General features: G+C 45.7%; 3 protein-coding genes across 8 annotated transcripts in view; 1 reads left to right on the top strand and 2 right to left on the bottom strand.

Moving 5' to 3' along the window:
* The window catches only part of NDUFB4 (NADH:ubiquinone oxidoreductase subunit B4), an 812,324-nt gene that overhangs the window by 391,010 nt on the left and 407,049 nt on the right, over positions 1 to 14,265 (top strand). The window lies entirely within an intron of this gene.
* Positions 1 to 14,265, bottom strand: part of LOC126949250 (cytochrome c oxidase copper chaperone) — an 846,236-nt gene that overhangs the window by 501,350 nt on the left and 330,621 nt on the right. The gene's annotated exons all lie outside the window — the stretch shown is intronic.
* The window catches only part of GPR156 (G protein-coupled receptor 156), an 87,954-nt gene that overhangs the window by 7,480 nt on the left and 66,209 nt on the right, over positions 1 to 14,265 (bottom strand). The window contains exons 5-8 of the mRNA XM_050781885.1: positions 14,136 to 14,261; positions 12,689 to 12,784; positions 8,509 to 8,745; positions 388 to 546 (exon numbers count right to left, since the gene is read on the bottom strand). Of these exons, the coding sequence (XP_050637842.1) occupies positions 388 to 546; positions 8,509 to 8,745; positions 12,689 to 12,784; positions 14,136 to 14,261 (618 nt within the window). The remainder of the gene's footprint in view (positions 1 to 387; positions 547 to 8,508; positions 8,746 to 12,688; positions 12,785 to 14,135; positions 14,262 to 14,265) is intronic.

The following is a 14,265-nucleotide window of genomic DNA, read 5'->3' as shown; positions in this document are numbered from 1 at the left end:
TGAGTCTTTTCTGACTGGTCTAAGTTATGTTTTCTTGCCCTTACCGCACATTATTCTGTCTTATCTCTCTGATTTTTCTTTCATAATTCTTATGACAATTTATAATTACATGTTTGCTTGATGAATGAATCTCTATTTCCTCCACTAGACTGTGAGCTCTGTTCATGCTTTTGTTCATTGTTCACTGGCACAATGCCTGGCACATAGGAGTGACTCATTAAACATCTGTCCATTGAATGAAGTAGCTGCGTGTCAGGTTTTGCTTTTGCTGTTAAGGGAAGTGGGAGAATCAAAGGAAAAGAAAACATTAGCAATAAGAGCCTCAGGGGCCACCGATACATGATTGGATCCTTTACAGGGAATCTTCCAGGCAGGGGCGGAGCTTACTTCTGTGAGGAGCCTCTCCATGGAGCTTTTCCCTCCCTTCAGGTGGCAGTTCTCTTCCTCACCATACTGGGTATGGAAGTTTTTGCTGGGAGTGCTGAAATATTTGGCCATGCGCCTGATTGTTTGGTTTTCCTCTTCAAATGCCTTCCATTGCTTCAGCTGTTAGGTAAAAGAACACATGTTATTTATTTAATTACACATCCAGAAACACATTCTCTCACTCTTTCTCATAAACACGAAGGAATGACACTATCATAGATACACACATGCACAGGCTATTCTCTCCTTAAAATGCACTGTGCTCTGGAGGGCTCATAGATCGTAATGACAAAAGGTATAGGGAATGTTAAGGTTATATAATTTTTAAAATGCCAAAGGGCTGGGTGCAATGGCTCACTCCTGTAATCCCAGCTACTCAGGAGGCTGAAGTGGGAGGATGACTTGAGCTCAAGAGTTTGAGGCTACAGTGAGCTACTGTTGTGCTACTGTACTCCAGCCTGGGTGGCAGACTGAGACCCAATCTTAAAAACAAACAGGCAAGGAAACAAATAAACAAAAAACCCCAAACACCCTCAAAACAAACACAAACAAAAACCTCCAAAGGAAGAATAGGACAGGTAGATAAAATAGAACAGCCTTAGCCCATCTGCCTATCCATTGCCAAACTGATCAAAGAAAACCAGAGCTGAAGTTTCTTCTACCGGCACATTCTAAAGCCAGAGTTAGCAGCTATCCTGGGGTTAAGCAATCTGAACACTATATGTTTCAAATGAAACTTTTTCAAAATAGCATGCAGCTATTTAATTATTTTTCATTTGTTCAGTAATGGTGTGCTTGCTGCTATTGAAAATTCAGTTCCTTTGAGTGAACTTCTAACCCCAGTCAATAATCAAGGCTCGGAGGGCCTTTGAGGGCGGCCCCCTTGTCACGTCAGGATGCTCTAGCTCATCATCTAGTTTCTTTGACAAACTAGGAAAGGCTCAGGAGTGTGGCTGTCTAAGCTTACACAGCCACTTAGCAGCACAACTACAGCTGTTAGCAGGACACTGTGCCATGCCCACGTCCTCACTCAGTTGATGAAGAGAGAGACTATTAACAGTGGCAGTCCAGGGAAAGCTCTTCAGGTCTCGAGGAACACTCTGCAGAGGCATGGGCTGGTTTAGTTGAACAGGGATGAAGCTGAACATAGAAACAGCAGCCTCTGCCTGAGTCTGTGGGGCACTGCTGACCCACCGAATGCCAGTAATGTGAGTGACACAGGAAGCCACGGTGGGGAAGGCCTCTGTTTTCCCCTCAGGACTCCCCATAACTAAGTGTCTTAGTGATGGACACTAGGGACCCTGGGACCTTGGTTCTAGAAATGATGCTGTGGTGTCTATGGGGAGCCTCAAAGGGAACCTGGGATTTCTTTACTCATCCATCAAACATTTATTAAGCTCTGACCATGGAGTGTAAACCAAATTTTGTAAATCTCAGATAGGATTCTGAATTCTGCCATCAATTTCAATGCCATTGAAATTGATATTATCACCCAAGTCCTCTTGGGTCCTCTGCTGATTCATCATGAGTCCATCATGGCACCAGGAGTTTGTGTGACCTGTGTTGGGTCAGGCCTGGTACTTCCCCTCTCAGATGCCCTTCTTGAAGGCTCCCTCCCCACAAAAGGATGCTCTCAGCTCACCACCCTACTTGGGAGCTACTGGAGCCAATACCACAAGGTCATCTGTGGCCTTGGGTGGATGAATCAGACCTCCTAGGGTTATTCTCCTTGCACTGACCCTGGCAGTGCTGCAGTACAGCTTTTCCTTCATCTCCCCCAGCACTCCCAGCCTGAGGCCTCTCTGCAGGGCTGGCAGAGGAGCAGCTCAGCACTGGCATAAGGGCCCTCCCAGGGCTTTTGGTCTTTCTCTCCCTAAACTGGCCAAGTGGAGCCAAGATCCCCCTTGATTACTCTAGCCCTCCATTCCTCATTTGTGAAGATACTGGTCCTTGAGGCTCAACCCTTCAGGGTTTCTGGAATCCAGCTATGAATTTCACAATTCAGGGCCTCTCCTCTGCCTTCCTCCAGAAGGACAGGCAGATTCTGGTTTTCTGAGCCTCTGGGCTATAGGGCTGTGGCAGAGTGAACAGTGGTGTCTCAAAGATGTTCACTCTCATCCTAATTCCTGGAGCCTGTGAATATGTGACCTTATGTGGCAAAAGGGACTTTGCAAATGTGATTAAGGATTTCAAGAGGCGTGATTATTCTGGATTATCCAGGTGGGCCCAATGTAATTGCAAGAATTCTTATAGGAAGGAGGGAGGAGAGCTAGAGTTGGAAAAGGAGATGTGACACTGGAAACAGGGGCAAGAGAGAGAGAGATCTGAATCTCTTCTGGCAGATTTGAACCCGGCTGGCTTATAAGGTGGAGGAGGGGACAATAAGCACAAGAATGCAGGCGGCCTCTAGAAGCTGAAAAAGATAAGGAAACAGATTCTCCCCTCATGTCTCTGGAAGGAATACAGACCTCCTGACACCTCAAGTTTAGCCAAATAAGACCTATTTCAGATTTCTGACCTCCAAAATTTTAAGATAATAAATTTGTATTATTTTAAGCCACTAAGCTTATGGTAATTTGTTACAGTAGCAATGGGAAACTAATACGGTGCGACTAAATGTCAACTCTTTAACAGGGTCCAGCAGGGCCTCAGAAGCTCCCCAGGTGTGCATCTCCCTAGTCTTGTCATTCTCCCCCTGGTTTCCATTTGTGCTTCAAAAATAACAAAGACTGTGGTGCTCCAAACATACCCTACTCTCTCTCTCACCTCTCTGCCTCTGGTCATGTTATTCCATCAGAAATGCCACCTACTTTCCCCCATCTCTTCAATGAACTCTTACGTTTCCTTCAAGACTGAGCTCGAACACCTCACCTTCCTTCCTTCCTCCCTCCCTCCCACCCTCCCTTCTTCTTTTTTTTTTTTTTTTTTTTTTTTTTTTTTGAGACAGGGTCTCACTCTGTCTGGAATGCAGTGGCACAATCACAGCTCACTGCAGCCTCAACCTCCTGGGCTCAGGTGATCCTCCCACTTCAGCCTCCTGGGTAGCTGGGACCAGAGGCAAACACCACCATGCCTGGCTAATTTTTCCTTTTTTTTTTTTTTTTTGGAGATAGAGTCTCACTCTGTCTCTGGCTGGAGTGCAATGGCACGATCTCGGCTCACTGCAACCTCTGTCTCCCAGTTCAAGCGATTCTCCTGCCTCAGCCTCCCAAGTAGCTGGGATTACAGGCACCCGCCACCATGCCCAGCTAATTTTTTGTATTTTTAGTAGAGACAGGGTTTTACCATGTTGACCAGGCTGGTCTTGAACTCCTGACCTCAGGTGATCTGCCCACCTTGGCCTCCCAAAGTGCTGGGATTACAGGCGTGAGCCACCATGTCCGGCCAATTTTTGCATTTTTTGTAGAGACCAGGTTTCACTGTGTTGACCAGGTTGGTCTCGAACTCTTGGGCTCAAGCGATCCACCCACCTCAGCCTTGAAAAGTGCTGGGATTATAGGCATGAGCTACCATGCCCAGCCTCATTTTCTGAGAAGGTGTCACCGAGTTCCCAGATGGGCTGGGAAAGGCCTTTCTCAAGGCTCTTAACACATGTATTATAATTCCTTTCATGTTTGCTCCTCACTAGACCTAGAGGCGGGCCCTGTGTTTAAGTGCATGTTCCCAGCAGTTAATAAATGGATGGATGGACGGATGCATGAACAAATGAAAGAAGCTTTCTTTAAAATGCTCACTGGTCTAGTAGGGGTGCTGGGACATATACAGATAATTACAAGGCAGATTAGAAAGGCCTGCGCATCTTCAGGGAGGAGCAGATGAAATGCTTTGGGGGTTAGAGGAGAGAGAAAACAATCTCCTACCTCAGGACCTGCCTGCCTCTCTGAGGGAGCAGAGGGCTGAGGGATGGGTCATATTCGGGTCAGAACAGCAGTGGCTGGCTGACTTCTAGTGATGACCTCAGTGCTTGGCATAAACACTCAGGCATTTCCTGAGTGCCTGTGTAAAGAAGGCTTCTTGGGCCCCTTGTCTCCTAAGTAATGTCATCCATTTCACTTGCTCTCTGGCGCTGCCTCACTGCCCTGGGGGTATCTGTGCCTTTGTTTTCACAAATCCCTCCCATCACAGTCCCATATGAAAACTCACTGGCAAGAAGGAACCCAGTCTTGCTGCAACCCCCAACCCCTACCCAGATAGCTCCCCTCACACACTTTCCCAAATTTACTCAAATTACTCAAATTACTTTCCCAAATTCTCTTCTAGGAATACACAGTACAAGTATCACAGGGAGAATCGTTCTATCAAAGACCTCTGAGCCAGAGGGGAACACACAGAAACCTAACAAACCTCAGTTACTTTTATATTTTGAAAAAGAACTACTTACCTTCTAAACCTAAAATACAACAGACTACAAAATACAGTTTTTAGTTTCACATCATGGTCAGTTAGTTCCAGAGGAGAAAAAAAAACACAAGGGAGAAAATGGAAGAGGAAAGACAGAATAAGAGAAAGGAAGCTTAAGAAAGCTAGGAGGGAAAGACAGAGAGAGAAGGAAAGCAAGCCCAGCGCTGTCCATCCACCCAATTCCTGTACCTCATAATCATTCCATTTCCCTTCCCAATTCAACAAATCAAGTGCTTGTTGCTTAGTGAAAACCTGGGAGGCAGATTTCAAGCAGTACTTCATCCTGCATTTTTGTGTGTAGATTAGAGTACCCAGATGTCACAACTGTCCTAGCTGCTGAGGACTCAAACACCAGGCAAAGCGGAAGTGATGTGGCTGAGGCTTAGGATGTAAGTGGGGCAGTGGTGAGAAGTGAGGGTGGAGAGAGGAGCCGTAAGCAGGGCGTCATCATGGAGATTGCCAATTCATTCCGTTTTCTGAGCAAGGCCTTTTTTGTTCAGAAACGCTTTCCTCTGATAGCTCCTTGATAATGACTTCTGCCCCAAATTATTTTCTTCTCTTTCAGAGACTCCTATCAGCTCTCAATTGTACTCCTAGATGTTTTCCATATTTTCTTTTTTTCTTTTTCGTGTTTTGTTTGTTTGTTTTTTGACACAGATTTTCACTCTTGTTGCCCAGGCTGGAGTGCAATGGCATGATCTTGGTTCACTGTAACCTCTGCCTCCTGGGTTCAGGCGATTCTCCTGCCTCAGTCTCCCTAGTAGCTGGGATTACAGGTGGATGCCATGACACCCAGCTAATTTTTGTATTTTTAGTAAAGATGGGGTTTCACCATGTTGGTCAGGCTGGTTTCGAACTCCTGACCTCAGGTGATCCGCTTGCCTTGGCCTCCCAAAGTGCTGGGATCACAGGCATGAGCCACCGTGCCTGGACATTTTCCATATTTTCTTATCTAGTCTCTCATTTGTTTCCTTATTTTCTGTTTCCTTAAAGTAATTCACTAATTCAATATTTTGTAGTGTCTAATTGCCCAGTTAATGCTTCTATTGGGATTTTAAATTTAATACCATATTTTTAATTCTTATTCAATATTTTATTAAGATTAGGGTTTTTTCATGATGGTTTGCTTTAGTCAAAAAGAGACAATATCCTTTGAATTTTATTGACAAGTCCAGTATTTTCTAAACACTTCTACTTCAGAGGAAGGCAGCTTCTCTAAATCTTTAGACATTTGTAGTCCTCTTCTTATGAACTGCAGATTCCCTTCATAGATCATTTCCTCCAGAATTTATGGTCTTACATGGAAAGAGCTGTATTTTCCTAGTATTATAACTATATTCTCTTAGTCTTTTCCTCATGGTCACAAGAGGGCTGCCATAGCTCTAGGAATCACATACATTCAAGGCAGGAAGAAGGTAAAAGGGGTGATATTAACCATGCTTATCACCTTTTTCAGGAAAGCAAAAGCTTTCTCAGAAGCTTCTGAGGCCGGGCACGGTGGCTTAAGCCTGTAATCCCAGCACTTTGGGAGGCCGAGACGGGCGGATCACGAGGTCAGGAGATCGAGACCATCCTGGCTAACACGGTGAAACCCCGTCTCTACTAAAAAATACAAAAAACTAGCCGGGCGAGGTGGCGGGTGCCTGTAGTCCCAGCTACTCAGGAGGCTGAGGCAGGAGAATGGCGTAAACCTGGGAGGCGGAGCTTGCAGCGAGCTGAGATCTGGCCACTGCACTCCAGCCTGGGCAGCAGAGCGAGACTCCGTCTCAAAAAAAAAAAAAAAAAAAAAAAAAAAAAGGAAGCTTCTGAGAAAACCTCTCATGTTCAAAATGGTGTCATACAGGCACTCCTATCTATATGGGAAGATGGCAAAAGAAGAGTTTAGCTGTTACAGTCTCTATAGTGTAGGCAAGCAAGGAAGAAAGGGGTTAGCAGCTCTGTTGCCCAGGCTGGAGTGCAGTGGCACAATCTTGGCTCACTGCAACCTCTGCCTCCCAGGTTCAAGCGATTCTCCTGCCTCAGCCTCCCGAGTAGCTGGGATGATAGGCACGTACCACCATGCCCAGCTAATTTTTATATTTTTAGTAGAGATAGAGTTTCACCATGTTGGCCAGGCTGGTCTCGAACTCCTAACCTCAAGTGATCTGCCTACCTCAGCCTCACCAAGTTCAAGGATTACAAGTGTTAGCTATTGTGCCCGGTCAGAGTTTACCCTTAAAGGGTACTTATATCAACAAAAAAACTCCTTTTCTTCTGCCAGTAATCAGTCAACCAGACCTCTCTGCCCTGATAGTCAACAGGTAGCCTGCTGTCAGGCAGGGCTTGCTTGTTTATGGAATCAGGACTGCCCTCTATCCCTCAGCACCAGTTCTCTGCATCGTTGATTGCTGCCAGTCAACAATGTTGGCCGCAGGGCCTAAGGGGTGGGCTTTCCAAAAGGTCCCTGCCTACTCCCTTCCCCCTGTCTCCCAGGGAGAAACACTCCTTGCTTCTCAGAGCCCATTTCTGCCTCATCCCAGACAAACAAGCCTCAGCTCTAAATGGCTTCCTTCATTCCAGTTTTTACAGCATTAAGATTTGGCAAAAATTCCTCCAGTTTCTGGCACAGAGGCAATATCCATCCATCGTTTCTAGTGCTGCTGCTGCAGATTTTTCCATATTTATGTATTCTGTTGAGTACTGTAATGAGGATCTGTGACAGAGAAGAATAGTAACAGGGCCATGCCTGTGTCACACCATCATGCCCCAAAGTGCACTCGTCCCTTTCTCAAATACACTGTAACCTGTCATCAGCCAACACTTAAATGATCAGTTAGCTCCCTCATGAGGAATTAGTTTACAGTCAACTGGAAGCTGCAGTGGGAATCAGGACAGGGTCTTGAGGGAGGAGTGGGACGAGGGAGGACTCAGAAGGAAGGAAAGGAGAACTAGGAGGGAAACAAGGTGTCTAGTGCCAAGTGCATTAACCTAGATATATGTGGCTCGGTGGTCCCCAGGGTGTAGCATGAACAATTACACACCCCTTTCTTTTCTGAGCTTAAGATTCCTTCTCTGTTCCCTCTGACTCCCTTTCTTCTTTGCTATCTGGCTATTTCTGCTTCTGTCTTCCTCCCTTATTTGATTTTTTAAAATTCCCATAATGTGAAACATATTTTTATTTAGTTTCTACCTCTCCTTATTGTAAAAAGCAGAGAAATGTTCTATATTTTCCTCCAATAAAAAGAAAGGAAAAGCATTTTAAATCATAAAGTTCTATCCAAATGGATTTTTCCCTGTGAGTCTGCAATCCCCAAATGGAAAAATATAAAGGTTCCTTGCTCCCAGGCTAGTGAAAGAAATATTAATAACATGATGGGAATGAGGGGAGGATGGGGAATGAGTGCAGCAGGCCGGAGGGTGGGTGGAAAAGCAGGATGTGTGGCAGCCCCCGCAAGGGGACAGGCACCACAGGTGTGAAGAGTGCAAACAGGGGCTGCCACCACTGCTTGGACCACTCTGGCCTGTCCCCCTTGCTGACCAGGACAGTGAGGAAGGACAAAGGCAACCAGCTCACTAGGATCCCCTGTCTGCTTTCTGACTCTCCAATAAGTGGCATGGAAAGGTATCAGTAGGAAAAAAAGAGCACTTTATCAGTGAAAAACTCTGGAATGACCAAGAGGACCAGCCCTGCAAAATCCATACCTGGGGAATGAAGATGAAGCAGTTGATTGTAGTTGTACAAACAAAGATCCCTCCAGATGTGAGTCCAAAGACCAGGTTGGGCCAGGAGTGCAAGTATCTAGTGACTACAAAAAGCAGTCCAGCAGCCAGTACAAGGAGGTTGACCCCCACCATGATGGTTAAGGACTGATTCACAGGAGGGGAGCTGACATGGCCAGTCAGGCCAGCCAGGTAGGCACCATACAGCAGGAGCAGGCCCTGGGGGGTGAAGAGGTGATGGAGGCTCAGAGAAGTGAAACAAGAGGTCAATGAGCAGTAGGTTTGCAACCAATTTCCTCATCTGTAAAATTAGGATAATAATACCTACCTTAAGGACAGCTATTAGGATTTATTAAGATATCACATAGGAAAACCCTCAGGGCAGCCCCTTATAACTACTAGGTACTTAATAAATGTTATTGTTCCTCTGCTTCGCTGAGAATTAGTTTATCAGAAGTCAGCAAGTCAGCCATTACATAGGACTCTTCTGAGACAAGGCACAGGACAGGATCATATGGGTGGGTTAGTATCCCTACAGAAAGAGCTGTTGGGCACTAGTAGGACAGTGGGCCCACAGAACCTCTGGTAGTGAGTGCTTCCACAGCCATTGTCCAGTGTTGCCCTGCTCAAAGCTCAGGGTACACAGGGAAGCTGAAAGTGACCTGTGATCTGCTTGTCAAGTCACGTGCCACAGCTGGGGCATTGCCCAGAGGAAGGGGCTCTTTTCTCTAATTTGCCCAAAGGCACCATCTGCTTGTCAAGCCTCACACCTGCAAGACTGCATCTGATGAGAAGGGATGGGCCTCTTAAAAATTTACACAAAGGATCTCCACAGGCTAGCAGCAGGTCTGGGCCAGTGAGTGTTTATGGGAGATGAAGGGTAAAAAAAAGGGGAGAACAAAGGCAGGCTGGGACCCAGGCAAGACTGTGGGGCAGGCATAGGCAGCAAAAGCTCCATCTATAGTTCTCACCCTTTTTGTGACATTTCTTGCTCCCCTACAAGGAACCCAGGGCCCTATTCTTTTCTCTTTCCTATGAATATAAACCTGCTCTGAGTTGTCATTTGTACTAAGGAGAATATAACTCATAGCATCTTAAAGTGCTGCCCCCTCCATAGAAGCTGCATTCATACAGAAATCAAAGCTTTAGTCAATAATACATAACATGTAGATTCAATTAGGTTCACCTTTCTGAGTATGTGCACAGTGCCATAGTAGGTGTAGGGCAGAAAATAGTGACACAAAGAAGTCATGGTCCTGGCTTTTAAGGCACTTGGTCTGGTAGGTAGATTTAAAGTAAGCACAAAAATCTTTTTTTTTTTTTTTGAGATGAAGTTTCGCTCTTATTGCCCAGGCTGAAGTGCAATGGCATGATCTCAGCTCACTGCAACCTCCGTCTCCCAGGTTCAAGTGATTCTCTTGTCTCAGCCTCCCAGGAGCTGGGATTACAGGCATGTGCCACCATGCTGGGCTAATTCTGTATTTTTAGCAGAGATGGGGTTTCACCATGTTGGTCAGGCTGGTCTCGAACTCCTGACCTCAGGTGATCCACCTGCCTTAGCCTCCCAAAGTGCTGGGATTACAGGCGTGAGCCACTGCGCCGGCCTAAAAATGTTCATGTGAACATCAGAATGTGAAGATGCCATGGAAGACGAGGTGGGGGTGGGACTGTGGGATTCAGAGGGAGAACTAATAATGAAAGTAAGGGCAGGTATCAGCAGGGCACCTGCTGGTGACCCTGAAATCATACGACATGGTCAACTCCACCTTCATGGGTGGCCCTAAAGAATATATTTTGGAGAACTGGCTGTGCCAGGAGGGAAGGAGTCAGCATGGAAGAGATACCTTCCAGGTTCCACTAATGCCCGTGTCCCAAATGGGGCCTGAGGGCCAAATGTGGCCACCCTGAGATCTTCAATGACTAGAGGACACATAAGTCAGACCAGAGAAGCCCGACTTTTGGGTAACTAACGCCATCAGGTGGTATTCAGCAGAGTTGGATCATTGCTAATTTAATCAAAGGGAAATGAAATTAATTCTGCGATTTTGAAATGTTCAGATATGATTCCACTAAAAGATTTTAATTCCATTAAAATTCTTGTTAAGGGGGAAATGGGTGTGAATCAAGTGTCTATACATTCTTGGCTGGTGTTTGAGTGAGTCATATCTGAACCTTGCATATCACTGGCCTTAACTGCTAGTGTGCTAGAGAAGTGTGGGGTAAGAGGCAGTTGACAGACTCAGGTGGGGGGTCCTAGAACTTAATGTGGAGATTGAGGTCCTCCTGAGGAGCTTCTCACTGACCAAGGAGTCTATGGGGTCTGGCTCAGTAAGTTTCCTGATGCTCCTTCCTTTTCCTTCTTTTTCCTATGGAAAGATACTACAGTAAAATAAAATGGAAATGGGAGTACAAAAAAGGCAATGGAGAAAATAAATCAAGTTGAGTCACAAAGTAAGTAGCTATGGGGGAAGTGCTGGCTTTCTGGGCTGGGGAGGACACACTCTTCTACAGGGACTCAAGGAACCAACAGAGGCAATGTATTTTCCAGAAGTGTCTAGGGGGCAGTGGAAGAACAGTAATAACAATATCTAACATTTATTGAGCTCTTGCTATGGACCAGGAGTGGCTGAAAACTCTTAACATGCATTAACTCTTTAGAAACAGAACAGTTCTGAGGGGATATTATCATCATCCCCATTTTAAAATGAGGCAACTGAGGCTCAGAGAGGTTAAATGAGGCTCAGGGTCAGCTAGGCAGGGGCGGAGTCAGAATTCAAATCCTGATCTGTCACAACTGAAGCTCCTTTTTTAACCATTAGCAAGATTCTGGAGATCAAGAGCTGTTCACTTCCCAGAGTCTTCTTTTAAAAAATATTTCTGTCAAAGTAATATTTGTACATAGTTAAAAAGGAATGTTTCCCTGCCCCACTTTGGCCCACCCCTAAACCTGTTCCTCAGAAGCAACAACTTCTAATACTTTCTTAGTGGTGGAGTGGGTAAAGTTTACTTCTTTTTTTTTTTTTTAATTGAGATGGAGTCTCGCTCTGTTGCCCAGGCTGGAGTGCAGTGGCGCAATACCAGCTCACTGCAACCTCCGCCTCCCAGGTTCAAGCGATTCTCCTGCCTCAGCCTACTGGATTCTCCTCCTGAGTACCTGGGATTATAGGTGCACACCACCACACCCAGCTAATTTCTGTATTTTTAGTAGAGACAGAGTTTCACCATGTTGGCCAGGCTGGTCTCGAACTCCTGACCTCAAGTGATCCACCCACCTCAGCCTCCCAAAGTGCAGGGATTACAGGTGTAAGCCACTGTGCCCGGCCAGAGTTTACCCTTAAAGGACACTTATTTCTACAAAAACTCCTCCTTTTCCTCTGCCAGTAATCAGTCAACCAGACCTCTCTGCCCTGATAGTCAACAGGTAGTCTGCTGTCAGGCAGAGCTTGCTTGTTTGTGGAATCAGCACTGCCCTGTACCCCTCAGTACCAGTTCTCTGTCTCTCTAAGCTGAAAACCAGCTGTTCTGTTCTAAGGATCGTCCTCAGTGCTCCATGCAGGTATCCTCTACCTTCTGGAAATAATATCCTACTTTTGCCCATCTAACAGAGACAAATGAGTCTAATGGTGAGAGATTTGGGGCAGTATGGGAGACATTGTGAGACGGCTGGAACCCCTCAAAGGGCCCCATGAATGCTGCCATCTGTCTCAGAGCCAGCCTTACTTCCAAGCAGAGCGAGAAAGTCAGGCGGGTGAAAGGCAGCAGGACACCTTGGCCCAAATCTTGAAGGCATAATAAAGGCACTTAGAGAACAAATAAAGCTGGGTCAAATGTCTCCTCACAATTCCCCTTGCAAGGAAGCTGAAGGGAAAACTGGTATTGTCAAATCAATTAAGAAACCAGACCAATAAATAGGAGAAACAGTGCGGGAATTCCAGATGATTTGGGGGAAGACTGAATGAGGGAGTCTAAAGAGTTGGGAGAGTCTCCCCCAAACAAATAAAAATAGAAAAGTAAAAACGGTCATGGCTTTGAGGTTTATGCATCAACAGAGGTCTCCTCTGAGTTCAAGATTATTTGCAGACATCACCTTGTTAATTCCTGTAATTCCCTCTTCATATCCATTTTGTTGGTGACAGAGACCATATCAGATGTGGTTACCAACCTTGCATCCCCAAACAAGAGCAATCCAAACATCAGAATACTGGGAAGCACAGAAGTGGGTGCTGGTCAAAGTGCAGGACACGTCTCTCCCTGTCACCTAGAAGGGACACAGAGTCAGAACTGGAGGTGCCCACAATTACCAGGAACACACAGCAGATCTTTGTGAACATCCTGGAGTGTTAATTTTTCTACAGCACATGATTTCCCCCTCAGTATGTAAAAACTGTAGCATTTAAGTGACTCCACTAGAACCTAAATGAGAGTGACTACATGTTAGGAGAAGAGATGATAAAGTTGGGCTAACAGCTGTGTGCTTGGTGACAACAGGGCTTACCCCTCAGTTATGTGCTTTGCTACCCCAATCAGATTAGTGCCTCAACAAAATTATAAACTATTTCATTATGCACCTGCTTTCTGCAAATCATTGAATCCTTAAACATTAATCTTGCAGTGTCACAATTCCATGATTCTACTGTATTCCTAAGCCCCTTGTGAGGCTGGAGATACATAATACTTTTTTTTTTTTTTTTTTTTTTTTTTTTTTTGGTGGCAGAGTCTCACTCTGTCGCCCAAGCTGGAGTGTAGTGGTGCAATCTCAGCTCACTGCAACCTCTGCTTCCTGGGTTCAAGAGAGTCTCCTGCCTCAGCTTCCCAAGTAGCTGGGATTACAGGCATGTGCCACCATGCCTGGCTAATTTTTGTATTTTTGGTAGAGACATGGTTTCACCATGTTGGCCAGGCTGGTCTCGAACTCCTTACCTCCAGTGATCTGCCTGCCTCAGCCTCCCAAAGTGCTGGGATTACAGGCATGAGCCACCATGCCTGGCCATACTTCTTATTAATTGAATACTATGTACTGGACATGGTTAAGTCTTTTACCTACGTTGTTTCATTTAATTTTTGCCACAACCCTATGCAATAGGTAGTAGTAGTATCTCAATTTTACCTATTAGGAAACAGACTTAGAGAGGTTAAATTGCCACAACCCTATGCAATAGGTAGTAGTATTATCTCAATTTTACCTATTAGGAAACAGACTCAGAGAGGTGACTTTAGGTCACACAGCTAGTGAGCTTGGCAGGGCTGGGATTTGAACCAGGGTTGACTGATTCCAAAGGCCACCTTAAACTACCACCTCCACCTCTACAATTAGGGGAAGGTAACTGCTGATAGCTGAAAGTTTTAATTATTGATGACGTGGAAGTGGTGGTAACTGCCAGGCAGATTCCAGCATGCTGATATCTCACTGTATGCCCACAAAGAGACACTAGGGCAGGAGGAGCAGTGGGAGTGGTAGCAGACAAAGGCAAGGATTTCATGGAAGCCACAGCTCCTGACTCTCCCTCCTCTTGGAGTCCTTTATCTTCTTGTTGCAAGGATGACTCCTGTGTATCCACAGAGGTCAGTCCAGTTTGGGGATGAGATTCCCTAGGGATTTGGCCCCTCACCGTCATACTGACACTGAGAATCTGGAGGCACTGGATAGGATCAGTCAGCACCCATGTCACGAGCAGGATCACATCAGCCATCAACAGGGCTGCCACCAACCCCAGCAACTGCAGGTCTTTGATAATCTGC

The sequence above is a fragment of the Macaca thibetana genome, chromosome 2 (assembly GCF_024542745.1).
Source record: "Macaca thibetana thibetana isolate TM-01 chromosome 2, ASM2454274v1, whole genome shotgun sequence".
Classification (NCBI taxonomy): domain Eukaryota; kingdom Metazoa; phylum Chordata; class Mammalia; order Primates; family Cercopithecidae; genus Macaca; species Macaca thibetana.
This window is presented reverse-complemented; position numbering and strand designations above follow the sequence as displayed.